Source organism: Ursus maritimus, unplaced genomic scaffold, assembly GCF_017311325.1.
Source record: "Ursus maritimus isolate PB19 unplaced genomic scaffold, ASM1731132v1 scaffold_33, whole genome shotgun sequence".
In the NCBI taxonomy this organism is placed as follows: domain Eukaryota; kingdom Metazoa; phylum Chordata; class Mammalia; order Carnivora; family Ursidae; genus Ursus; species Ursus maritimus.
Genome location: NW_024425897.1, coordinates 19909069 through 19933853, shown reverse-complemented (window position 1 = coordinate 19933853; position 24785 = coordinate 19909069). Strand labels below are relative to the sequence as shown.

At 56.8% G+C, this 24785-nt stretch overlaps 2 protein-coding genes across 6 annotated transcripts; one reads left to right on the top strand and one right to left on the bottom strand.

Annotated features, from left to right (window-relative positions):
* Nucleotides 1-69: 69 nt before the first annotated feature.
* DDX54 (DEAD-box helicase 54) lies at nucleotides 70-18688 on the bottom strand. Of its 2 annotated transcripts, XM_040619903.1 has the most exons (21): nucleotides 18475-18688; nucleotides 16008-16137; nucleotides 14366-14436; nucleotides 13638-13826; nucleotides 13501-13550; nucleotides 12419-12460; nucleotides 12199-12294; nucleotides 11402-11523; nucleotides 11233-11294; nucleotides 11025-11156; nucleotides 9434-9644; nucleotides 7036-7170; nucleotides 5378-5608; nucleotides 5211-5284; nucleotides 4296-4520; nucleotides 3874-4016; nucleotides 3671-3784; nucleotides 2914-3018; nucleotides 2555-2667; nucleotides 378-615; nucleotides 70-173 (listed from the first exon to the last, which is right to left on the bottom strand). In XM_040619903.1, the coding sequence occupies exons 1-20, from the start codon at nucleotides 18646-18648 to the stop codon at nucleotides 383-385; spliced, it is 2652 nt and encodes an 883-aa protein (XP_040475837.1). In that variant the 5' UTR covers nucleotides 18649-18688; the 3' UTR covers nucleotides 70-173; nucleotides 378-382. The 2 variants fall into 2 exon arrangements, with proteins under 2 accessions (XP_040475837.1, XP_040475836.1); XM_040619902.1 differs by having other exon boundaries at nucleotides 70-615.
* A 238-nt stretch (nucleotides 18689-18926) lies between these two features.
* RITA1 (RBPJ interacting and tubulin associated 1) lies at nucleotides 18927-23794 on the top strand. 4 transcript variants are annotated; one of them, XM_008688916.2, is made up of 4 exons: nucleotides 18927-19168; nucleotides 19409-19487; nucleotides 19840-20218; nucleotides 22749-23794. In XM_008688916.2, the coding sequence occupies exons 2-4, from the start codon at nucleotides 19463-19465 to the stop codon at nucleotides 23254-23256; spliced, it is 912 nt and encodes a 303-aa protein (XP_008687138.1). In that variant the 5' UTR covers nucleotides 18927-19168; nucleotides 19409-19462; the 3' UTR covers nucleotides 23257-23794. The 4 variants fall into 4 exon arrangements, with proteins under 4 accessions (XP_008687138.1, XP_008687137.1, XP_008687140.1 ...); XM_008688915.2 differs by having other exon boundaries at nucleotides 19345-19487; XM_008688918.2 differs by having other exon boundaries at nucleotides 18929-19168; nucleotides 19853-20218.
* Nucleotides 23795-24785: the final 991 nt, after the last annotated feature.

Below are 24785 nucleotides of genomic sequence, written 5' to 3'. Positions count from 1 at the left end.
AGTAGCTGGGACTTTAATACCTGGGTCTGCCCCTTCTGGCTCCTTGGGTAGACTGCACTCCCGGTCCACTCGAGGTGCTTAGTAAAGGTTTATTACATTAAAAATACATCACTGGGCCTTAGGCACACAGGGCTTGGCCCCATGTGGCCACCACCTTGGAGCTCAGGAACCACCTAGAACACATGGAAGCAGCGGCAGCTGAGTGTCCCGACCTTGCCAGCAAACCGCCGGGCACCCCCGAAGACCCTGTCTGAATGGCTCCATCCCGGGCAGAGGCAGCACCCCTCTTCTGCAGGGGGCTCCACGGCCAGCACAGGGCCAGGCGTACAGTGGCACACAGGGACATCCGCTGACGGAGGAGCACGGGGCTGGCTCACCTGCCTCACATCCTCTTCCTCATCTTGCCCTTCTTGGCGGGGGCGCCGCGGCCGAAGGCGGCCCGCTGCAGCTCCTGCGCCCGGCGGCGGTTGCGGGCCGAGAGCTGTTTCAGGCCCCCACGCTGTAGGAAGCGAAGCTTCTGCGCCCGGCGCCGCTGCTTCAGAATCTGCTGCTTGGTCTTGAGCTCCGAGAGCACGCGGCCTGCAGGGGCGCCAGGGGTGCGGGGCTGGGATGCACCTGCCAGGACAGGAATTCAGGGAGCGTGGCTTTCCAGTCCACTCCGAAAGCCGACTCCTACCCAGACCCCTCCAGACCACTCCCCTCCCCCTGCTCCCGCTCTGGGTTCACTGCTGTGGCCCCAGTGGTCTGGCTCATCGTAGGTGCTAATAAAGCTTCCAGAGTCTGCTGTCGTGGTCAACAGCGTGGACCCTCAAGCCCACACTGCCCGGGTTCAAATCCCAGCCGGGACCTCCCGGACCTTGAGCAAGTCACTTAACTTCTCTGAGCCTCCGTTCCCTACTCTGAATTAGAGAACAGCACCTACCCCACGGGTCCCAATGTGGAGATGAGGAGGAGGTGTGCACCGTGCTCAGAACAACAGTCAGCCCACAGTAAAGGCCTCCGAGGTGCGCTATCACGAGTACAGACCATCTGATGGAAATTACTGAGCATGTGCTCTATGCCAGGCACTGGGACCCAGCACGGACTGAGAAAGGCTCCAGTCCCTGTCTCCATGGACTGCACGCTCTAGGCTTGTTAGCTTAACTTCCTTGCACAGGAGAGAGGTCAGAGAGGGCCAGAGAGGGGAAGGGATGTGCCCACGGTCACACAGCAAAGTGGTACCAGCAGACGCCAGTGGCCCCACCCCAGCCTGCTCTCCCAGGTCTCTGAGAGGGCACTTATTCTCTGCCGCCCTGGCTCTCCACTAAGCCCCGGGTCCCCTTCCTCTACCATGTTCCCTCTTCCTGCCTGGCTCCTCCCTTCCCACAAGAGTGAACTTTTCGGGGCTCCCACACAGATGATCAGTAAGGCAGCCCCAGATGTCTCCACAGGGGCCAAGGTGCCTGACAGAGACCCATCACCTCCAAGGAGGACAAAGCACGGAGGGAGAACAGCTGCTCCTTCCCGAAGCCCATAGGCCATCCTCACCCCGCGGCCCAGCAGGCCCAGAGCAGCGGGTAAAACCAGGAGCTGGGTCATGAGGGGTGAGAGGCCCAGAGGAGGCAGGAGCAGAGGCACAGAGAGAGGGAGACGGAGGCACCAAGCGGGAAAAGAGACACACAGAGAGACAGGGAAGGAGAGAGACAAAGACTGAGAGATGCGTGTGTAGAGAGAAAGAAAAATGAGGAGGGAGACAGAAGGAGACAGAAAGACCAAGACACGGGAAGAAAGGAGACAAAGACAGAATGAGGAGAAAGGCAGAGAGAAGAGAGGAACAGGGACGCAGAGTCAGAGAGGAACAGGGACCCAGAGAGGAAGCTTCCAAGAAAATCAGAGACAGAGACAGAAAGGGAAAACTGGAAGAGACCTAGCCAGAGAGGCGAGGCGCTGAGGGAAGAGGGGAGTCCACACGGAGCACTGAAGGGGCCCAGAGGAAGGTGCAGAGGACGAGCTAGGGGCTGTGACAGAGAACAGGGCCCAGACTGAAGGACCCAGACCCAGAGACACCCAAGAGGAAGTGAGCAGCCCCGCAGGGTTGCAGGGAGACAGCAGGGCTAGGCCCCTGGCCCGGGAAGGCCCTTGGGGAGGGGAAGCACCTAGGCCCAGTTGCCGCTCTCGTGAGCTAATTCGTTCCCTGTGCCTGTAAGACAGACGTTCCGTCTTCTTGCTGCCTGATCATGTGGGGAGTGTCCAGCACAGAACCTGTCCCCACACAGCAAGGGGGAGCCCGCTGACAGAGGTGGGGGCAGGGTGGGGGCCATCCCTCCCGCAGGGCACGGTGGAAGTCCTGAGCCCTGCCACCCCGTGGCCCTTCTGCCCTGAGGGGCTGACCAAGGCCCTGGCATACAGGGCGGCTGAGCCGCTCGGTGGCTGTAAAGGACAGGCTCTGGCGGACAGAGCCCGCTCAAATCCCACTGCAGCCTGGCACGGGCGGAAGGGCTCAGCCCGGCCAAAGAGAACCAGGTGATGCTGATCAAATGGACCACTTGGCAACCTGTTTTGAAGACCATCCTACCTTGGCCTCTGCCCCGCTTCCCACCTCTTCGCTCTGGGCCTCGCTGGTGGGATGTTCCTTCATCTTCTGAGTCACGATCATCGATTTTCTGTTTCTGTTTCCACTTCTGGTAGCTGGGAAGCCTCGTTAAGGAGGCTGCGCGGGACCATGATGCCCTAGACTCCAGTGGGCGGGGAGCAGGTCCTGAACCCCCTCCAGCGGATATAGGTACCACCTCTCCGGGTGGGGCAACAGAAGCTGCTAACCCCGCCCCCACATCCAGAGTACGCACTGAGAGAGGCTGCTCGGCCCCTCCCCTGACCCACTCCCACCTCCAGGGGCTGCTCGGCCCCGCCCCCTGGCCCCGCCCCTCTGGATACAGGTCCCGTTTGTAGGAGCTGCTGATGTAGCGGCCACTCTCGGTCTTGATCTTTTTCTTGTCTTCCTGTCCTGATTGTCCCACAAACCGTTTCTTCTTCCGGTCCCTGCGGGAGACGGAATTGGGAGAGCTAATGTGGAAGGAGGTGGCCTGGGGCGCCCGCTTCCCCTCGGCGCCTGTTTCCTCCCCACCCCCTCAAGGGAAGCAGCCAGCCCAGGTCCAGCATACAGCAAGTGCTCAATAAAGGCCCATTCCCTGCCCCTCTTCACCTCTTCGTGGCAGCCTAGGTCTCAAAAGGTGGTGTGGGGGTCACTGGGAATTGGGGGGCTTGTATCAGGGGTAGGGGCCCAACGGGGGTTCCCAATCCTACTCCACCACCTCCTGGCTCTGTGACCCTGGGTTAAGTCACAGCATTTCTCTGGAACCAGAGTCCAAATGGGAGAAATGTGTCAGGAGCTCTGTCGAGAAAGACGAGCTGGCAGCAAGGAGAGACGGATCGAGATCCGTGCTGTGTACGGTCACATCAAGGGGACAGGACGTGGGGGTGGGGGCGGTGGGGTCACTGTCCTTGCTGTGTGTCATCACGTGGGACAACCCAGGAGGGCTCACAATCCATGCTGCATACAATCAAGTGGGGGGTGTGATACTTCCTGCTCTAGGGGAACAAACGGGAGTCAGGACAGATAGGGGCCACCTGCCCGCTGTGTGGGACCGCAGGGCAGACAGGGGGGCACGGGGGTGCATGCTCACTTACTCACCACTTGAGCTGCTGCCGGCCCCTGGTCAGGTTCTGGGCCTCGTCCCCCATCAGGTCCAGGACAGCGCCAGCCACCTGCTGCTCGAATGCCCCCCCATCCCCACCGATGCTCAGGCTGCAGACGAAGGGCGGGGACATGCCACAGGGTCAGCGGGGGGCCCATCAGGCCCCACCTACCCCACCCCAGACCAGCCTGCCACTCACCCACGCTCACTGTCGAAGTCCTTGGGCCGGTAGGGGATGTAGAACTCCTGGTCCCGACGCCGGGCTTCCTCCCTCCGCCTCTTGGCTCCCCGGTTGGGTCCCGGCTGCTGCCGTTTCCGGCCCATGACCTCCGTGAAGACATCCTGGCAGACCAAGGCCCGGCGTCACACCTGCAGCCCCCGGGGAAGCCGCCGCCAGCCTCTCCACCCGCCAGTCCAGCTAGAGTTAAGGGCCAGCAGCTTCTGGGACTCTAAAAGTTTGGAACTGCCATCTGCACCCTGTTTCCTCGTCCGCACTGCGGGACGACCGCAGCACCAGCAAAGCAGGCCAGGTGCGGGAGGAGGGGCTGTGGGCCAACCGGGGTAAGACCCACTTTCCAGCCCCAGGCCCAGACTCTAGTGTCACCACGGTGGGACCTGTACCTCCACACTCTCTCCCGCTGCCTCCTCCTCCTCCTCCTCCTCCTCCGGCTTCTGTTCCAGGGGTGCCGGGCAGCCGGGGGCAGGGCCAGCTGTGTCCTCCTGCCGCCCCTGCCGCCCCTGCCGTCCCTGCTGGAAGCTGGCGATGGCCTTGCGGTCCTTTTGCCGCTTGGCGCGCATCACCTGGCTGCTCAGGTCCCGGCTGGAGGCGTTGATCTCAAAGATGGTCTGTGGTGGGAACACATGAGTCCTTCACCCATGGGCCTCCTTCTTCCCAGCCCTGCCCTCACCAGCCTGGTGGGCTCCCTACGGCATTCCTCCCCAAGTCCTTTCAGCTCTGTAAGGTGCGTACTCTGGTTCCCTGTATTTCACCATTAGAAAGGAGGCCCAGAGAGGTCAAGTAAGCAACCCGAGGTCACAAAGCTGAGACAAGCGAGTGGCATCTCGATCCTGGTTCACCTGGTTCTGAAACCAGTACTCTCAACTAGGACCCTCTCCAGCTCCTTTTCCCTGATACTGGCTGCCTGCCAGGCTTGCCCACTCCTAGGTAGGTCCTTCTGAGCTTCTGTGCATGCTTGGCATTGGCCCCAGATGGAGTGCCCAGTGGGAGCCAAGAGGGGATGACAGGTGACTGAAATCACAAACAGGCCTGGCACATATCACTCCCCTCTGTGAGCCTCAGTCTACCCCTCTGGAAGGGGCAGGAAGTGGCTACCACATGGGGAATCTGCTGCAGACCAGCAGGGACAGTTCTAGAACAAGAGGCATCTCTAGGGATGCTGAAGAGGCAGTGCCTCAAGCTCAGAAGAAAAGCCCCGCTGGGGTCCTGCTGGGGGTCAGGAGCTCAGCCAGAGTCCTGGCTCCATGGCAGCCACCGTGACCCCTAGACCCCGTGGGCTCTCCCACTCCCTGACTCACCGTCCGTGAGCGGTAGCTCTTGATGCTGTCCACCAGCTTCAGCCGCTGCAGCTCCTTCTCCTCGAAGCGCGAGCCTGGTGGGCATGGGGAGGAGGAGGTGTGAGGCCGGGGAGGCTCCACGGGGCCCACCCGCTGCCCACCGCCCCACGCCCCCTGCAGGGACTCACTGAAGAGGGGGTGTAGGCCCAGCCCCGCGAGGTCCAGCTCCTTGGCCCGCTTGATGGACTCGGGCGAGGGTGCGGGCCGGGAGCGCACGTACTGCTGCTGGGCGTTGTCGGCCACCCGGCCCAGGCCCCGCAGCTCCAGCGCCGCCGCCAGGGTGCTCCGCAGGCCGCCCTCCTCGTCATCAACCACGCTCTGCGGCACCCGGCCCAGCACGCCATCCGTGCCGCCCGCGCCTGCCGCCACACACGCAGCCCATCAGAGGCCTGCCAGCCCGGCGTCCTACCTGCAGCCGTCCCTCCTTTCCCCGGCCCTGAAGCACGAAATAATCCCCAGCTACGGAGCGGCTGCTCCGACCGGCCGCTCAACAGAGCTCGACCCGCAATTACAGCCCGAGGGCCGCTGCCTGTTCTCCCGAAGATCGTTTTCTTGGAACTCAGCCCCCCCATGAAGGTTCTTATTGTCCTTGGCTAACTTGTCACCAGAAGGGCGGGACTGAGGAGCTGCCGCGGGTCATCGGACCTGCGGAGCCTAAGCCATTCCTTCGCTCGCTCTTTCTGTTGACTCTCCCATGAGACCATGGAATCCCCCAACAATCCCACGTTACAGAAGAGGAAACTGAGGCTCAGCAGAGGTTTAGCCTTGCCCAGCAGCATGCTGAAGGGTTGTGTCAGGATTCGGCCCCCGCATCGGGTTAAGAGCCTGGCCGCCCACCTCCTCTGGACTACGTCGGTCCCGGGCCATGCTGCCCACCCTGGAGAGCTTCGGGGCAAACCCCCCAACAGTGAACTACTCCACAGCTGGCTTCTGTTAGGACCCTGCTATAGGGGCTCCTTCCCTCTCCCTGCCCCTCCCATCCCCACTGCTGGGTCTCAACCCAGGGGGTCTGCCAAGGGCTCCAGAATCTACATTTGGACAATGGGCCCAGCGGCTCAATGGCAGACACTCCTGATGCTCTGAACCTCAGATGCAGCACACAGTAGGTGCTCAGTGAACACGTGCAGCGCTGCCCCGAGTGCGGGCTCCATTTACACCTGGCTTCCTGAATCCAGGCTCCCACCTCCCTGCTGAGTAACAAGCAACGTGGGATGTGTGGCTGGGCCTCACCTGTAAAGCGACCCTCCCGATGTTCCCAGACGGACACAGGAGACGATGTACATTAACAGTTCGACACACAGTAGGACCACAGGAGACTACCATGATCGCTGTTGCCCACCCCATGCAATTCCGCCCCACAGAGAATAAGGGAAAGCTCTGTGAGCTTGGCCTGAATGAACCTCAGTCTCCCTCTGCCTGCCCCGGAAACTTAGTCAAGGGCAGGGTCTCAAACAGATGCCCGCAGGGGCCAGACAAGAGGAGCAGGGGAGGCAGGGGCTGCAGTGAACCTGGGGACCCATCTATCCGGGGCACGTGGCCCAGACCAACTGCGCAGCAACCTCAGGAAAAGGTAGACTGAGCAGTCAGACCCAACCGTTTTCCAACAGACATCAGGAATCTGGATTTCTATGTGAAATTCTGAGTTTAAAATACAGGGATTGCGCCCTGGGGTCAAGTCCAGGCCGGCCTCCTCCCAGAGCCAAGACAGCTTCTCCCCGGCCTGCACCAGGAGCTCCACAGGTGACCCACAGGGACCTCCTGCCTCAGTGTCCCAGCCTCCACTCACCTGAGAACCCCTCATGGCGGGGGGCAGGGGTGAGGGCGCGGCCGAGGAACAGGTGCAGGTCCAGCAGATAGGGAACCTCGTCTGGGGCCACCAAGGAGTAGGCTGTGCCGCTTCGGCCGGCCCGGGCCACACGGCCTGTGGCGAAAAAAGGTCAAGCTGAAGCAAAGACAAAGGGCCCTACAGCCCAGCATGAGTCCCGCTGGCCCGACTCTAAGGGTGCGGGCCAGGCCAAGGCCACACCTCACTGAGCTGCTGTCCTCCACTACGAAAAGAGAAAGGGCTGCACAAGCGTGTGAGCCCAAACAGTGCTCTGGGAAATGAGCAGAAATAAAGGTAAGGCCCTGTGTTCATTATCAACATCAAAAGTCTTCAGCACCCCCACTTCGGGAGACTTTCCCCAAGGATCCAAAGATGCATGTTCAAGGGTGTCTACGGCAGCTCTGCCCGGAACAAGCCCAAGCGGGAAACCACTTCAAGCCTTGACAGAGGCCTGGCTAAACGACTTAGCTGATGACCACATGATGGGACAAAAACACAGGTGAGGAAAGGGGCCGGCACGCTGTAGCCAGTGACCAGACCTGGCCCCTCCCTGTTTGTGTCAATAAAGTTTTATAGGCACACAGCCATGCTCCTTCATTTACATATTTTCTAAGGCTGCTTTCGAGCTACAATGGCAGAGATCAGGGAGATTACAAGCCCTCAGAGCCTAAAGCATTTAGTATTTGGCCCTTTACAAACACAGATTTGCCAACCCCGTCACAGCGTGATGTTTAATGGTGAATGGAAAACACGCACGACACGCACGACACACACGCGCTGACGCAAGACAAAGGTGACAGGAAAAGAATGTCCAGTGTGATTCTAATTCTGTGTTAAGTGAATCCAAGTGTAACGTTACCTCTGGCTTGTTTCTGCATCTTGCAAAAACAAAGAGTCACCACATTTGCAAGATTCGTTCGGGGTGGTCTGACTCTCACTGTGGGTCACACGGCACGTGAGAAACTTGCTTTGCGGGGGGGGGGGGGGGGTTCTGCAGACCCCTCAAGGAAGCTGAAGCCAGCTCTTCCCAGAGCCATAGACACCAGGGCACAGCAAGCAGCAACCAACAGGGAGCCCAGGCCCCCAGACCCGCGGCCGGGGACCCGGATGGAGGCCTCCCACACGCCCTGACTGAAGGTGGCAGCAATTCTCCCGGGGCCCAGCATGGCAGCCAGAATTTACTTATTCAACGAAGTTCAATCACATGGAACCTGCCCTCCCGATTCTTCTCTCACGGACACGCACTGAACTTATTTGTACTTACAAACGAAGCACGAAGCACGAAGCACGCACAGTTACGAGTTAAAAGAAGGCAAAGAGAATAGAATGGTGGTTGCCTGGGGCTGGGGGAGGGAGGGCAGGGAGTTAGTGTTAACGAGAACAGAGTTTCCGTTTGGAAAGACGAGAAGGTTCTGGAGGCGGACGGTGGTAACGATTGCACAACCACACGAATGTACTTAATGCTTCTGAACTTATGCCTAAAAACGATTAAAATCGTAATCATGCATGATGTATACTTTACCACGACTTTTAAAGAGGCAGCAGTGACAAGAGACATACTAAAATGACAGCCATGTCACCAGGGAGGCAAGCAGGGACAGTGGGGAAGAGGAGGTTCCAAACCCAGCCATCCCACTTTGCTAACTGTATGACCCCTGGCCAGTTATGAACCTCCCTGGCCTCAGTTTCTTCTTCTATAAAATGGGGCTGATGCTGCTGGCACCCACTACATAGGATGGTTGTGCAGACAGAAAGAGCCAGTAAAATGCCCGCACCCAGGCCCGACAGGAGCGCTGGGGGGGGGGGGGCACCAGTTGCTGTAGTATCCCCAATAACAGGCACGTGGCTTACTGCCTTCTGTGTGCTTTGCTTCAGTTTCCAGTTTTCCTACTATGTGGGAGCCTTACTTTCATCCCTGAAAAATTACAGAGTACTTGGCCTGGGAGGGCAGAGATGAAGGTGGGTCCCACGTGCTGACTTAACAAGGTCAGGAGCCCCTTCCCGTCTGCCCTCGATGAACAGGAGGCAGAGGGGTCTGTGTGTTATTTCGATCTTGCAAAGGTTTGAAGGAGAGGAACTAAAAAGACAGAGTTTCAGGGAGAGGACTGTGATGAGGAGGGGGGTCAGGGGACATGCCACCAGGCCCCAGGACAGGAAAGGGAGAGAGAGCCCAGAACAGGGCATCCAGACAGCGGGAGGATTGCAGCTGCTCGGAGCTGTGGGAATCAGGCCTGGGCCACATCCCCCAGAGATGCGAACTCACGGGGCCCTTGGCCAGGCCTCGATTTCTCTGCCTAGAGCACTGAGCCCTGCACTGTCAGCTCCCACCCTGGGCCAGGTCCGGCCATGGGCTCCTCACCCACGCGGTGCAGGAAGAGCTTGCCCTTGGCAGGAAAGCTGTAGTTGATGACGTTGTCCAGCAGCGGGATGTCCAGGCCGCGGGCTGCTAGGTCCGTCACGATGAGGGTGGAACACTTGCCGTGGGTGAACTTGGCGAGGTTGATCTTACGGGCCGTCTGATCCAGGGCACTGTAGATGTGGGTGCAGCTCACCCCCTGCGTTGTCAGCAGCTGTGCAGAGTGAAGACAAGAGGGAGGGAAAGGGGTAAGAGGGCTTCCGGGAGACAGGAGAGGAAGCCAGGCCACGGCGGGGGTGCCACGCTGTGCTGGGAAGACCGACGGCTCTGGAGGGGGACACCTCCGGTCTGAATCCTAGTTCTGAGGGGTAGTGTCATCAGTACAAACGGGGCCTCTATCACCTCCTATCTCTCTGCAGGGCCAGAGGGGTATCAAAGGAGATGACATGTGCAGAGGTCTCCTGTAAAAGTGCCAGCCCAGGACACCAACTTCATCCCGCCTCTGCCACTAACAAGCTGTGTGACCTTGAGCAAGTTACCTAACCTCTCTGTGCCTTTGCTTTCCTTATCTGTAGAATGGGGGAGACTAATAGTTCCTTCTTTGTGGCTTTGTGACAAGGACTAAATGAGTTACTACACATAAAAGGCTGAGCCCAGGGACATAAGAAGTACCGTGACAGTATTAACTGCTCTTTAAAAATTACTATTTTGGTTTTATTCATCAGTGATCCCAGCAGCTGCACAAAGGAAGCACCGTTAAACGTACGTGAAACCCAGTGAACTGCGTCCTCAGATAACAGACCCCAGGTGTGGCCACCGGGGTAGGTGGCAACGACTGGCAAGGGGCGCCGGCAGCCTCTGGGGCACCTGGACTGCCCCAGGCCAAGGGTCCCAGGTATATACGTATGGAAAAACTCCACCATGCTACTCCCGGAAGCTCAGGACACTTTACCCAGCTTCCAGCTTGCAGGGCACACCTCCATTTTAAAATGTGAGATACACGGAATGCTGAAAATCTACAGAAAATGGGAGGACTAGGGGCTGGGGAGGTACACATCAAAACAACCCGGATGTAGGGGACTATCAGAGGAATCAAGACTGGGCCTGAGTTGATAGAACTGAGCACTTGGGAGTTCGTGATGCTATTCGCTGACGTTAGTATGTGCTTGGAATTCTTTTTTGTTTTTTTAAAGATTTTATTATTTATTTGAGAGAGAGAGAAAGAGACAGAGAGAGAGCGTGCTCATTTGAGAAAGAGCCGGGGGGAGCAGCAGAGGAAGAGGGAGAAGCAGGCTCTCTGCTGAGCAGGGAGTCGGCTGCGGGGCTCGATCCCAGGACCCTGGAATCAGGACCTGCGCCCAAGGCAGATGCTTAACTGACTGAGCCACCCAGGTGCCCCAGCAATTCTTTATGACTGAAAGTTAAAGAATAAAAGAGGACCATCCCTGGCCAGGCCTGTACCCAGCTCTGGTGCTGCCCTCTGGTGGCCGCACACGGAACTGCAGCTCCAAGCTTGCCACAGAGGAGGTGCTGCTCCCCAGGAGGGTGGCCCACTGGTGGCTTCCCCAACCCGACCCCCTCAGGGCCCCCTCACCTCGCTGAGGTACTCGGCGTGGTGCTTCGTGGCCACAAACACCACCGTCTGGTCCTGGGGCCGCACCACGGTGCGCAGCAGGTGGAGCAGCACGGCAGCCTTGGTGTCCTCGCGCGCGACGAAGAAGGCTGTCTGTGGGGAGAGGGGCCGCGGTGGGCTCATGGGGCCTCGGCTGCAGGCTGGGGCAGGGGCACGGGTGGAGCCTCACCTTGAGCTGCTCGTTGAGTTTAGCATCCACATCGAGCCGGATGAGCACGGGCTCCGTGAGGCCTGCGGTTGGCACAGGGCAGGTGTTGGGGGGTGGGTAGTCACGGAAGGACGAGCACCCCAAGGCCCCAAACCGGCGGTGGCCCCTAGCCGCGCCCCGGCTCACTCACCCGCCCGCGCGAACTCCACCAGCAGTTTGGGCAGCGTGGCAGAGAACAGGACGGTCTGGTGGCCCCCGGGGAGGCGGCCGATGATTTCCTGCAGCTGCTCAGCAAACCCCATCTCAAAGAGCCTGCGGACAGAGGGCGGGGGTCGGGAGAGGGGCTTCCATCCCAGCGAGCTCCAAACCCGCCGCCCTTGCCCCCGGCGCACTCTCTGCACTTGCACTGTGTGTGCCCCATGTGATTCTTCACGTCACTGTTTAGTTCACCTTTTCTCTGCGTGACCACCTCATCCCCACAGTGATGACCTAAAATCCTTGAGTCTGTTCTCAGTTACATGGCTCCGTGTCATGCTGAAGCCAAAGCTAGCGGCCCTCCCTCGGCGCCAGGCACGGTTTGCGTGCTTTCCAAGCACTGACTCTCCCAGCACCTGCCAGTGTGGGCTAGTGGATCCCCTGTCCGTGGATGAGCCCACCAAGGGCCACGGACCCTCAGATTTGCCCAAGTTCACAGAGCTGGGTTATGATCCCACCCCGTCTGGCTCCAGTCGGCGCTCCCCACGTTGTGCTACTTTGTATTTCTTTGAAATCATGTGTTTGTTGTTGTACTGGTTCCTTCCATATCCCTAAAAAGAAATACAGTGTACAAACACAAAATAAAAACTGTCGGTGCTGCCCTGGGTCTGTGGCCCGCGTTGGGGGAAACGCTGCCTTGAGTACGGCCACACAGGCCTCTCCTGGCGAAGTGCTTCCTCCGGGCCTCGGGGCCAACCTTGGCGCAGGTGCGCAGGCAGCACGCGGCCTCACCTGTCTGCCTCGTCGAACACCACGTACTCCACACTCTGCAGCCTCAGGTTCATCTCCACAGCCACGTGCACCAAGCGCCCAGGGGTAGCAATGATTCTGGAAGGGGGTGTGTAGGCCAGGTCACCCGGGGCCGGGGCCGCCGGCAGAGCCCTCCTCGCCCTCCCCAGCAGCTGGCCGTCGGGGAAGAGACCCCAGACTGCCGTCCTCAACCCAAACTCACATGTCGGGATTTTCATGGAGGGCGGCAAACTGGTCTTCCATCCTGCGGGGGAAGGGGAGGTGTCAGCTTGACACACAGGCCGCTTTAGTCCCTCTCTGTCTCCAGAACCAGGTGGCCAGGTGAGGCCCACACCCGCCCCCAGACACCGCAGTAAGGAAAGGCTGTGGCCGAGCTACTGGGCAAAGGCACTGCCCCGACAAGACATGAGTTCAAACATACAGAAGGACTGATACTGCAGAGTTCCTCAAGAGATGGGCTCAGCCCTGGAGCTCCCCTCACTCCCTCTCTGGACTGTCACCTACCAGCTAACCCCGGAACTGCCAGCTCCCCAAGATGCCAGGCTGCTGGGTCTCTGTCCTTGTTCTTAAACCCCCAGGGCACACAGCCCTAACGCTGGTCCTCCTCTGAAACACCCTCGGGACACCCGTAGGAGCCAGAATTTTGAGTCTGGCCTAGCCCAGGGAGGCATTTCGGACAATCAGGAGCTCCAGAGATAACAAATTACAACGTGGGCAAAGGAACCCTTAAAAGCCAAACATTCTTCTCAGAATTCAAAGCGACCGGTCACAGTGACATTCCGAGAGAAGAATAAGGAAGGGGCTGCCCTGTGAGGGAGAAGCTGTGGGACGGGGCAGGAGGCTGGGGTCCAATCTTAGCTCGACCACCAAATCGCCACGTGGCTCTGGGCCTGTCATAGCCTCGGTCTGCTCATCTGGAGAACAGGTATGGTGACTGCCACCCCAAAAGATGAGACCACTGCATCGGGCAATCTGAGCTATTACAAACACTCCTTGGTTTCTGTGCAACAGCTCACTATTAGGTGTGCGTATTAAAGTAGGTACAACCGAGCAGCCTGAGAGTCGACCCTGTGCACCGCCGGCTCCCCTAGGAGCACCCGAACCCCTGTAGGAGCGGCGTGGGAAACTCCTGTGGTATTTCACTGCCTGTTCCCCCTTCTCTGTGGGGTGCGCAGAGACGCTGCCACTGTTCCTAAGCCGCCCGGGCTCCGTTGACCCGCACCCTGGAGACTCGGCTGGTGCTTGCAGGGTGGGGCCCATGGCAGGGGGCAAGGGGGTTCTTACTTGTCCCCGCCCAGGATCAGGGCGGTCCTGAGGCCTGTGAACTTGCCGAGCTGTGAAGAGAGAGAGAGGGAGAGAGGTGACTCAGCTCACGGAGGCCTCCCCGACCGGCCCGGCTCAGCCCAGCGGCCCCAACAAACCTCCTTGGTGAACTTCATGGTCTGCAAGGCCAGCTCGCGGGTGGGTGAGAGGACGAGGGCGCGGGCCCCGGTCTGGGCGCTGCGGGTCTTGAGCCGCTCGAACATGGGGATAAGGAAGCAGGCCGTCTTGCCGCTGCCGGTCCGGGCCATGGCCACCACGTCCTTGCCATCCAGGATCACTGGGATGGTCTGCAGGGAAGCGGGTGGGAGAGGGGCAGGGTCAGGTCCTGCCCCCTGCACCACACGCTCCAGAGCACTGAGCCCCCAGGGAGAGGGTGAACTCGGGGTCTCGCTAAGTGGGAAGGGGTCTGTTGCCCGGTCCTGAGCCCATTCCTACCAAGGCTTATTTTGTACACTTCCAGGGATGAGCAGCTCACTACTCCCAACTCTTTCCACTGCTGGAACACACCCTTCTTAGGTAAAACCAGACTCTACCTCCCTGTCTTATCCTCGTCCTCGGAACCCCAGAGAATCATTGTCCACCTCTTGGCTAAATGTCTGAGAACAATGCTCATGACCCAGGGGTGATAATGGGGCACCTGCGAGTTGCCTGGGCAGGGGCTTAGCAGTGGGCAGCCTTGAGGAGGCTCAAATGGCAAAGAGGACAACTTTCTCCACCTGGGAAACGGACCAGATGTGACAGCTCAGACAGGGGACGGGGGTCTCGAGGCTGGACAGGAGGGTCAAATCCCTCCCCCCAAGCCCCATTAATCTTCCCCGTCTCGTACCTTCCTCTGGATGGGTGTTGGCACCTTGTAGCCCTTCTTCATGATGCCCTTGAACACCGGGTAACTCAAGCCTGGGAGAGAGACAGGGATGGTCGGGGGAGGGCAGCCCCCGTGACACACCACAGGAAGCCAACCAGGCCAGATGACCGTATCATCAACATCAACAGCAAGAAGAAACGAAAGGCGGCGGAACAAAACTTAGGAGACAAACCGACCCCCGGGGTGGGATTCACCTCACATGGACTCTGACTTGAATACACGCTTAGTGCCGTGAGACAACTTGGGGTCTCAAGGTGGCGGGATCTCAGCCCTGCTGAGGACCTGTGCCTGTTGCAGGCAAGGGTAAGGTCACGTGGGAAGTATTTAGGGCTACCGAGAGGGGATGTCTGCGACTCGCGTCAGAATGCTCCAGGATGCGGGGGACAAGCAGGGGGGTGGTGTGGAAGAAACAGGATGGTCGACTGGCGATGGGTACGGGGAGACTGTTTTCTATTTTTTTTATACGTTTGAAATTTTTTATAGCTAAAAGAAATGGATGGGAAGTCGTCAGGGGCTGCGAAGGGCGCGGGTGTGGGTGCTGACCAATGAGGCACGTGGCCCCGCATGGGGGAGGAGGTGGCTTTGGAAACTGAACATGACTCGGCCTTGTGGCAACGGGAGGACAATCGGAGGCCTGGGGACAGGAAGCACCGTGGCTGTAGCTGCTTTTTGGTCAACCCTTCATCTTTCTGATCCAGAAAGGCAAAAAGTAACCACATGTAGATATTTTTATTTGCTTTTTCTCTAATCACTGGTAAAAGTTTAGCAGTTTTAATATATTAATTCACCGTCCAGACTCCTTTTGTGAGTCAACTATTCGTTTTCTTCACCCAATGTTCTGTCAGGGTATCTTTTTCTTACTGATTTGTAAAAGCTCTTTGTATGTTAGTGATGTTAATTCTGTATCCGTCCCCAAGGTGGCAAGTACGTCCCTGATACAGCATTTACTTTAACTTAGTTTACAGGGTTTTTTGGCGAACACACATCTAAACGAAAAAAAGTCAGACAAGGTTCAGATCATACCTAGGGCTTCTTCTTTTTAAAACTATAAAAATATTCACCTTGATATTTATTTATTTATTTTTAAAGATTTTATTTATTTATGTGACAGAGAGACAGCCAGCGAGAGAGGGAACACAGCAGGGGGAGTGGGAGAGGAAGAAGCAGGCTCCCAGCGGAGGAGCCCGATGTGGGGTTCGACCCCATAACGCCGGGATCACGCCCTGAGCCGAAGGCAGACGCTTAACCGCTGTGCCACCCAGGCGCCCCTCACCTTGATATTTAAATCTTGGCACCAGATGCTACTGACTGGTAAAGAGCAAGCAGGAGAGCTCGGCATTATTTCCCGCTAGCCAGGTGTCCCCATCCCCCCACTACACCTTTCCGCCCTCTCCTCTGAAGTGCATTCTGTCCTGTAGTAAATCCCTGAACGTCCTCGCCTGTTCTGTGGCCAGCGCTGCCCTGAGTCTGCTTTATCTGCTCTCTCACTGCGCCAGTCCTCAGCCTACCCAACACCTACCACAGAGCTGGGCCCCGAGCACAGAGGGCATGACGAACCCCTGCTGCGCCTCCCCCAAAGTCCCCGGACGCCTGGCTCACCCACCCATGGACTGGAAGCCTCCGGACTTCTTCTTCTTCTTGTTCTGGGCGCGTACCATCTCCCGTGTGTCCGGCTCCACGTCTGAGGTGCATTCCGAGGTAGGGAAGGTGGGCAGGGGTCTGCCAGGTCCCAGCTGGGAGGGAGGAACAGAGAGGCAGCGTCACCCCAGGCACAATCAGACCACTGGGGACAGGGAGAGGGACTACCTTGTTGTGGACACCCCTCCATTCAAGCCCATGATGCCCCCACCAGGTCACATGACTTCTCTACTAAAGGGCTCCCCTACGACTGGGCCAGGGCAGGGCAGAGGGTCAGAGTGTGGGCCATGCAGATTGACTGCCTAGGTTTCAATCCCAACTCTGTCACTTTGTCACTTACCTGTTGTGAAACCTCAGGCGAGAGACTTAATCTCCCCGAGTCTGTTTCCACGTCGGGGAAACGGGGATGACAGACAAGAGCACGTGTCTCACAGGGCGTGTGAAGACTAAATGGGTAAGTGTAAAGCCCAGAACAGCACCCAGCACATAAATGGTATCCTGGCTGTCATCCAAAGCCCTCAAAATTAAAAACCCTAGGGGGCCAATCAAAGCACATACTGTGTGTGTGGTTCTAGACTTCTCCAAGCTGCCCTGTCCCCCTCTCCTGAGCCTCGTTCTGATCCATCACCCCTCCCAGCTCTGCGCTCTCTCGTGCTGGCCTCCTTCCTGCCTAGCCAGAACCCACTTGTCCTAGAACAGATATATCCAACCCAGACACCTCCTCTGGGGAGCCTTCTCAGACCACAGAGCTGTCCCCCTTCCTCTCGGAAATAACATTTCTGGAGCACTAATTCATAATAATGGTTAAAACTTCTGCGGCACCCACTCGAAGCCGGGTGCTGCTCTGAGCATTCGTATAAATTAGCCCACTTTGAATCCTCACGGCAACTCTATGCAGTAGCTACTATTAGTTTGTCCATTTTACAGAGAAGGAAACTGAGACACAGAGCGATGAAGTGACCTGCCCACGCTCACACGGCCGGCAGGGATTTGAACCCTGGCTTCAGAGTCTATGTTCTTTCCTCTGTGACCTTCTGTGGCCCCCTACAACCGTCTGGGTCAGAGCTGCAGCGGGTCCAGTGTGGTCTGTGAGCTAAGAATGGATTTTATACATTTAAAAGTTTGTAAAAATATCAAACAAAGAAGAGAATGACCTTACATGGCCCCACAAAGCCTAAAATATTTACCACCTGGTCCTTAACACGTAAAGTTTGCCAACCTCTGCTGAGTGAGCAGAATGCGTGAACACTGTAATTTAATCCTTTCATGAGTCTTTAAGGCACATGTAATCCTCTGTCTTGTACACATGTGGAAACTTCTGCCTTCTACAGATGCGGCACAGAGAGATTAAGCAACTTCTCCAAAGTCCCACAGCCAGTACACGGTTGGGCCACATTTGAACACAGAACCGCACCAGGGCAAAGCTCTGTGTCTGAACTGTATCTGTGGGCTCATCTTTGGCACCTACTACCTTGCCCTCTTGTGTGCTTTACCAATGTCTCCACGTTTATAGAGCACCTACTGTGTGCCAAACACTGGCTCCATTGGGGTGGGAAAACATAAGATCCAGTCTGGTCCCTGGAACATAGATTCCTCTCTTACCTAAACACCCACTCTTTCATCTACTCACCCAAACCCCACTCTGTGCCAGGCACCGGCTGGGCACAAGGCTGTGGGAAATAATGGGCTTTTAGCTCTTCTGCCCCCCTGGTGCTCACATCCGACCCTCCACCTTTTGCATACAGTTGGCACTCAGTAGTGGAAACAGCATGGGCCCTAGAACCAGAGGTTTGAATCCTGGCTCTCCCACTCACAAGCTGTGAAGTCTTGGTCAAGTTCCTAAACCCCTCTAGGCCTCAGGGTTCTCCTCTGGAAAACGGGGACGGCAGCACTTAGCTTACAGAGCTGGTATGAGGATTAAATGATAAGGCTTGTAAAGTTCTTAGCATGGAGTCTGGCACACACTAATCGGTCAGCAAACGCGAGTTTAATTTATTATTTGTTACCCAGGGGCTTTGGGGCGTCACTGCCTCAAGCCACGAGGCCCGGCCTCCGCTTAATTCAACCTGGCAACAATCCCCCAAAACTCTTGGAAGTCCGTACTTTGGCACCCGCACTTTTCATTGGACCAAAGGGCTCTAGGACCCGCCCCCTGGGCAGGAGGTAGCCAATGAGAGGCCGCGACCGAAAGCCGGCCAGGAAGGCCCGAACGCCCGGGCCCCTGGAACGCATAGGCTCTAGCGTCGGGGGCCGGGGCGTGACGGGTGTGGAGACACGTGCTCAGACTGGCGGTCCTGTCCCCGACCCCCGGCCAGCCGACCTCTCCCCACCCTCAGCCGTGCCCACTCCCCAGCTGGGGAAATCGAGGCCGCAGGGCAATGCGCGGAGCCGGGGCCCGGGCTCCAAAGTGTGCCCCGGCGCCGCGCGCCTACCTTCTGGGCCCGGGTGTCATCTTCCGCCTGGATCTCAAACTCGCCGTCCTCCGAGTCGCTGCTGCGGGCCTGGGAGGCCGCGCCTCGGCGCTTCCGCAGCCCCTTCTTTTTCCTCCACTGGGCCATGGCAGCGCGGGACCGAGGTCCGGCCGCCGCGCGCGTGCCGGCCGCCATGCGGGCCCCGGTGCAGGCAACCGGGGAGGGGGCGGGGCCTGCAGGGACGTACCAACGGCGCAGCCGGGCGGGGGGGGACACCGCGCCTATGCTGCCCGCCTGCGCTGCCTCTCCTTCTGTAGCCCTAGGAGGATTGGCGCGCACGCGCGAACACACACCTGACTGGCGTGAGAGGGACCTCTCCTCGGCTTCGGGGAAACTCCTGGTGCGTCCGAAACGGGGTGCCCCCCCCCGGTGCTAGTGGTTCCGGCCGTGCCGCCCAGTCCCTCGCTGGTTGCCTTGGGCTGCGCGCGCCGGACACACGTCTCTAGGGCCTGGCTGTCGCGCGAGTCCGTCCGCGCGGTTCCCGGGGCTAGGGGTGGGGGTGGGGGTGGGAGCTGGGGGCGGCTCGAGCCCCCTGGGCTCTGGGACTCCGGGCTGCAGATAAACTGGGATCTCGGAGGCATCCACGGAGGAGTCCAGACCTGGTGAGGAGGGGCCGCTGAGTTTGCTGCCGACATCCTGGAGCCGAGATGCTCAGGTAGGAAAATTAACTCAAGAACGCAGGGACCTCGGACATCAGCCGGGGCATTGACTTGGGGATCGGGGAATATAGGGCAATTGGAGGGATGGGCGTGATCTGCCAGTAGTAGAATGGTTAAGTGCGTAAGCTCTGCACTCCTCTGTCAGGTTCAGATTTCTCTTCCACTGTTTTAGCTTTATTAGGTGCGACTTACAGGTGTGACTTCGGCTTCTAAAGCCTCAGTTTTGTCATCTGTAGAATGGACAGAACCGAAGCTACTTCGAAGGACTGTTAAGATGATTAAATGAAGCAATGCTCGTAAAGCTTTTTGCACAAGGTAGGCATGAGATAATGCTGGGTATTATATTCACCGCATAAACACAGGATTTAAGGACCTGCCTTGTCTCCCCCATCCCACCATGCTAAGTTTTCTTGTTGGTGCCAAAATAGGCACAGGCCCCATCTCTTCTTCATCCCCGTAGTGTTCAACATTGAGCACTGTATGCCAGGAATGCACATTTATTCATTAAATATTTGCCAGTAACACCCCTCTCCCTATTGTTGTGACAGCCAAAAGACAGACGAACAGATTTCTGAAGTGTCGCCTGGGGTTGGCGGCTCCCCTTTTGCCCTTGGGTTGGGAACTTAAGAGACAGCCCATCTTCCTCTGCTGGCACTGACAATGACAGGGGTGTTTCACAGGGAGCCCTGGAGGCACGACCTGGCAGGCAAAGCATGCCTGCGATCACGCAGAACTATGGGCAGCATGAAGACCCCTGTGGATCTGGCCATCAGTGGGATGCAGACCCTCCACCTTCAGCACCGTTGCCGGGGCAGCCACCGGGTCAAGGCCAGGGCGTCATACGTGGATGAGTCTTTGTTTGGCAGCCCTGCGGGTACCCGGCCCACACCACCAGACTTTGACCCACCCTGGGTGGAGAAGGCCAACAGAACCAGTGGAGTGGGCACAGGGACATCACGGGCCTCAGGGGCCAACGGGAGCTGTGAGACCACCTCCTCCAGCGGCAGCACCCCAACCCTTACACCAAGGAAGAAGAACAAATACAGGTAACGGGATGGGAAGATGCACTCCTGTACTTGTGAAGCCACCTGGGTTCCTATTAGAGCTCTGCTGTTGACGTGCTGTGTGACTTTGGGCAAGCACCTTGACCTCACTGAGCTGCAGTTTCCTTATGTGGAAAATGGGACCTAGTGGGACTATGGAGAGTAAATGAAGTGAGGTGTGTACAGGGCTTGGCACAATATCCTGTCAGGAAGCTCTCAAAGTGATAATGATGATGGTTGAACACCCATTTCCAAATGCCACAGACCAAGCAAGTGAGGCCCAGGGGGGTCAGGTGATTTGCCCAAGATCACAGAACAGTTTGCATAAGAATATTAATGTGGTTGATCCACGAAATGACATAGATGTAGTGGGTCCCAATTTCAGCGAGTCATTTCGGAAATGGTTTTTGCTGCCTTTTCACGAACGACCTAGAAAAACAGGAGTTGATGCTGATAGTTATTATTGTAAATTAATAAGTTAGATTGTTTGGATTATTTCAGGTTGATATCCGCCTGGAGGAAGGTGTCTAGTGGTGAGCCACAGGGCTCTATCTTGTTTATTGTTATCGGTGGTTTGGACAAAAACACAGAAGACTGGAATATTCGTCATTTACCGCCGCCGTAATAAAATACCGTAGACTGGGGAGCTTAAACAATGGAAATTAGTTTTCTCGCAGTTCTGGAGGCTACACGTCCACGTTCAATGTGCTAGCAGACTGAAGCCTCTCCTCGCCTGTTCTCTCATGGCCTTTTCTCTGTGAGCATGTACGTTCATGGTGTCTCCCCCCTTCTCATAAGGACACCAATCCTGTTGCTTTAGAGCCCACCTTTATGACCTTGGTTAAGCCTAATTATCTCTTTAAAATTCAGTGTGAATTTTGGGAGGGCATTGTTCAATCCATAACAACTAGCCAATCATATTTGGGGTCCATTCTGAGCAGGAGGGGCATAGACTGGTGGAAAGAAGTGAAAATGGGAATGGTGCCTATTTAAGGACATAAAATTCAATGAGAGAAAAGCAAGGCTCCATTATTATTATGCCAGCTTGAGCGTGCATCTGACGTAGGGGCCATAAGGTAGGGTCAGGTTGTCATTAGCAGCACTGACACCTACAACGTAGCTGAAAACGCTGTTGTAGTGTGGGCTGCATTAACAGGGATATGGTGTCCATGATGAGGGAGGTCAACTCAACGCTCTCCTGGAGGACAGAATTTTGTGCAGGATGCTGACAAGTAGAGGGTGTCAGGTGAGAAGGTACATAAAAGAGAGAGAGGCTATTGAGTAAAACCTTTGGCGCTGGACAGACAGGCAACAAGCAGGTGTGGTTTGAGAAATTAAATCAAGTGGCAAAAAGTTGACTTTTCAAAGACTTGCAGTTTCAACACAGAAGCGCTTTCAGTCCTGGCCAAAAGCCATCAAGCTGACACCTTGTAGGTGTGCCATGAACATTTGTGAGATGAACAGAAAAAAATAATTGCTGAGTGAATCTAATTAAAGGTGAGAAAGCCTAGAAGTCACTTGTGTCTGATACGCTCATCCCAGAGCTTGGGCCCTTGAGCCAGGCTGGATTTGAATCTTGTCTCTACCCTCCTTGCTACAGGGGCCCCCTCCCTATGCCTCCTTTATTTGTTTGTAAAACGGGATTATTCTATCTCCCTCCTGTGGATGTTTGCGAGAGATAATGAGATGAGGCACATGACAGGCCGGAAGAGCCCTCAGTAAATATGCAAAAATTTTAAAAGCTGCTTTGGTGAGGAGGCCAGGTCAGCTTTATAACAAAAGTTCAAACTGAGCACCCTCTCAATGCCAGGCACCTTGCTGTGTCATTTCAAATACTGTGGGACGGGCCACAGGACTGCAGAGGATTCGGCTGACAAGGCCACTAGAGAGAAGGAGAATTGGGGGTAAAAAAGTAAAGACTGTAAAGATTAAGGTTATATTAACTGGGACTCTGAGATGCAAGTGACAGAAAACTTAACCAAACTGGCTTCAGCAGAAAAAGGACATGTCAGGCTTGCTTATCCGGGGCCCAAACTGTTGTTGGATCCTGTCTCCCTCTTAGCCCAGCTTACCCCCCAACGTTCCAGCCGAGCCAGCCACCCTTACATCCTGCCGGCCGGCTTATCAAGGCCAGTTGGCAGACAAACATCTCTCCTAGTAGCTTCAACAAGGGTCCTAAGGCAGGCGCTCATTGGGCAGGATGGGCCATATGGCCTTTCCCAAGCCAATCAGTGTGGCCAGGAAGGTGTAATATGCAAATTGACCAGGCCTGGGGCATGTGGGGGAGGTAAAGGGGGAGGTCGGGATGCCGGGGACTGGCTGCTTGGCTGGGGAAAAACAACAGAGATGGGGGTGGTGGGACACCAGAGGGCTGTGGCGTCGCTGTGGCTGCCAGGCTGGGAGACAGGGACTTTGGGATCGACAGGCAACCCTCTCTGCTACTGCAGGTGCCTGGCAGGGGATGGGGGCTTAAGGTTTTTAGGGTTTGTTCGTTCATTCCCTCAGCTGACTGCATTTCTCTTCCCTTTATCAGACTGATCAGCCACACTCCTTCATACTGTGATGAGTCGCTCTTTGGCTCCCGACCATGGGGCACCAACTGGGAAGGACCGTGGATGGCAAAGGGGGATGCTGCCAAACTCCATTCCCTCTTCTGGACACCCCCAGCCACCCCTAGGGGCAGCCACTCGCCCCGCCCCAGGGAAACCCCGCTGCAAGCCATTCACCCAGCTGGTCCCTCGAAGACAGAGCTCAAGGTGGCAGCAGACTCCCAGAAGTTGTCCACGGATGGGTTAGACTCTCCACATCTTCTGAGGCGGGAACGTTCCCATTCCCTCACACACCTGAATGTCCCCAGAACTGGTCGCCCACCTACCAGTGGCCCCCACACCAGCGGGCCCCGGGATCCCAGGCCTTCCCCATCGGGGGTGACCTTCCAGAGTCCCCTAGTGACACCCAGGGCTCGCTCGGTTCGTATTTCAGTGCCAGCCGCCCCCCAGCGAGGGGGGGCCACCCAGAAACCAAAGCCCCCTTGGAAATGAGTTTCTTGGCCGTCTCATCAGGTTTTCCCATGCGGTCATGGTGAGGGGCCCAGTTTCAGAGGAGGGCAGCCCGGAGTCTCCTAGGTAACCATGAGTCATTGGAGAAGCTCTCATGGGGGCAGACATAGCGAGAGTGGGCAGCGCCTCTCTTTATGCCGACAACTGCCTGTTTCTTCCTTTACCCCATCATGGGGTTTTGACGGCTGCCCCCTGAGATGCCTGTTCCAGTCTTGCTAGAGCCATAGGCCGTAGAAGTGCCAACCCAGGGGTGCTCCTGGGAGGGGCCCACCACTCCCCCATCACTTCCACATCGTCTTGCTGCCAAGCGTGAATAAATGGCACAATCGCCAACCTGAAGGGTCCCTTCTTCCTTCAAGCCAAGCTTCCTGCTCAGGATGAGTTTCCAGCTGAGTCTGGAGTTTTCCCAGGCACAGTGAATGGACCATGGGGAACAGGATGTGGGTGATGCATAGGTGGACATGTTTTTATTTTAACAATCGTGTATTTATTTTCACATATTAAAAATATATCAGTACCTCATCAAAGCCATGACTTGGACTAATTTTATTTTCCTTAGGGTAAGGGCCAATAGAGGCCTGAGTGGAATTAAATAACAAAGTTTAATAATATAATAAGGAAGTGGCAGAAATCATAACTCTGGCCAGTTGACAACTAATGTTTGGGAACATGGGCCTCATACATTTCCCACGTTTTCCCAAAAAACAGAATGACGAGGACTCTGCCAAGTGGAGAAGTCCAAGAAGGCCAGAAGGTTACACATGGCATCCGAGAGCACTTAGGACAGAGAGCGGGGTAAGCACTCTAGGAGCGACCCGCTCTCTGGCTCAGGTGCCTGTCATCTGCACCACCCTGGGTCAGGTCACTTACCCTGCTCGGATGGAGTTGCACCCAGAATCCCAGGATCCTGCTGGATTTGTGTGGGGGCTAGGCTTTGGCCTCTTTGTGTCCCCATTTCCCTCCAGTGCACCTCCAGGAAGCACTGGGGTTCTAGAGAGCCCAGTTAGAAGCCACATCCTTGGTTCTGTACCTCCCCCTCCAGGAGGGGAAGAGCAGACACGTGGGGGAGCAGTCTGGGAGGGACCAACGGTGGCCAGGACCAGGGACACCCATGCACATGCCTACAGGGGTCAGGTGGGCCATGAGCGAAGCAAGCCCACCACACTCTTGGCACAAACACTTTGCAAACATGTAGGATGTTTAAACTCCTAGAATTTTCACAAAGAATTAGTTTCCTCCTTGGTTTCACCAGAGACATCTAGCTCTCTGCCTTTATCTCCTCTCCCTGTGTTATAACAGACGAACCAGAAATGCCTCTCCTTCTGAATAAAAGGGTGACAGCCCGAGTGTGATGATACTGGCGCAACTGGCACAGGCCGCGTGTGTGGAAGGCAGCTGGGGGTGGTGGGGACTGGGGCACCCTGCAATGTCTGCCATCTAAAAGGGACTGCTGCTCGGCTCTAGAAGACAGGCAGACCCCGGGGTATCTGGATGAGATGTTTCCAGGAAAA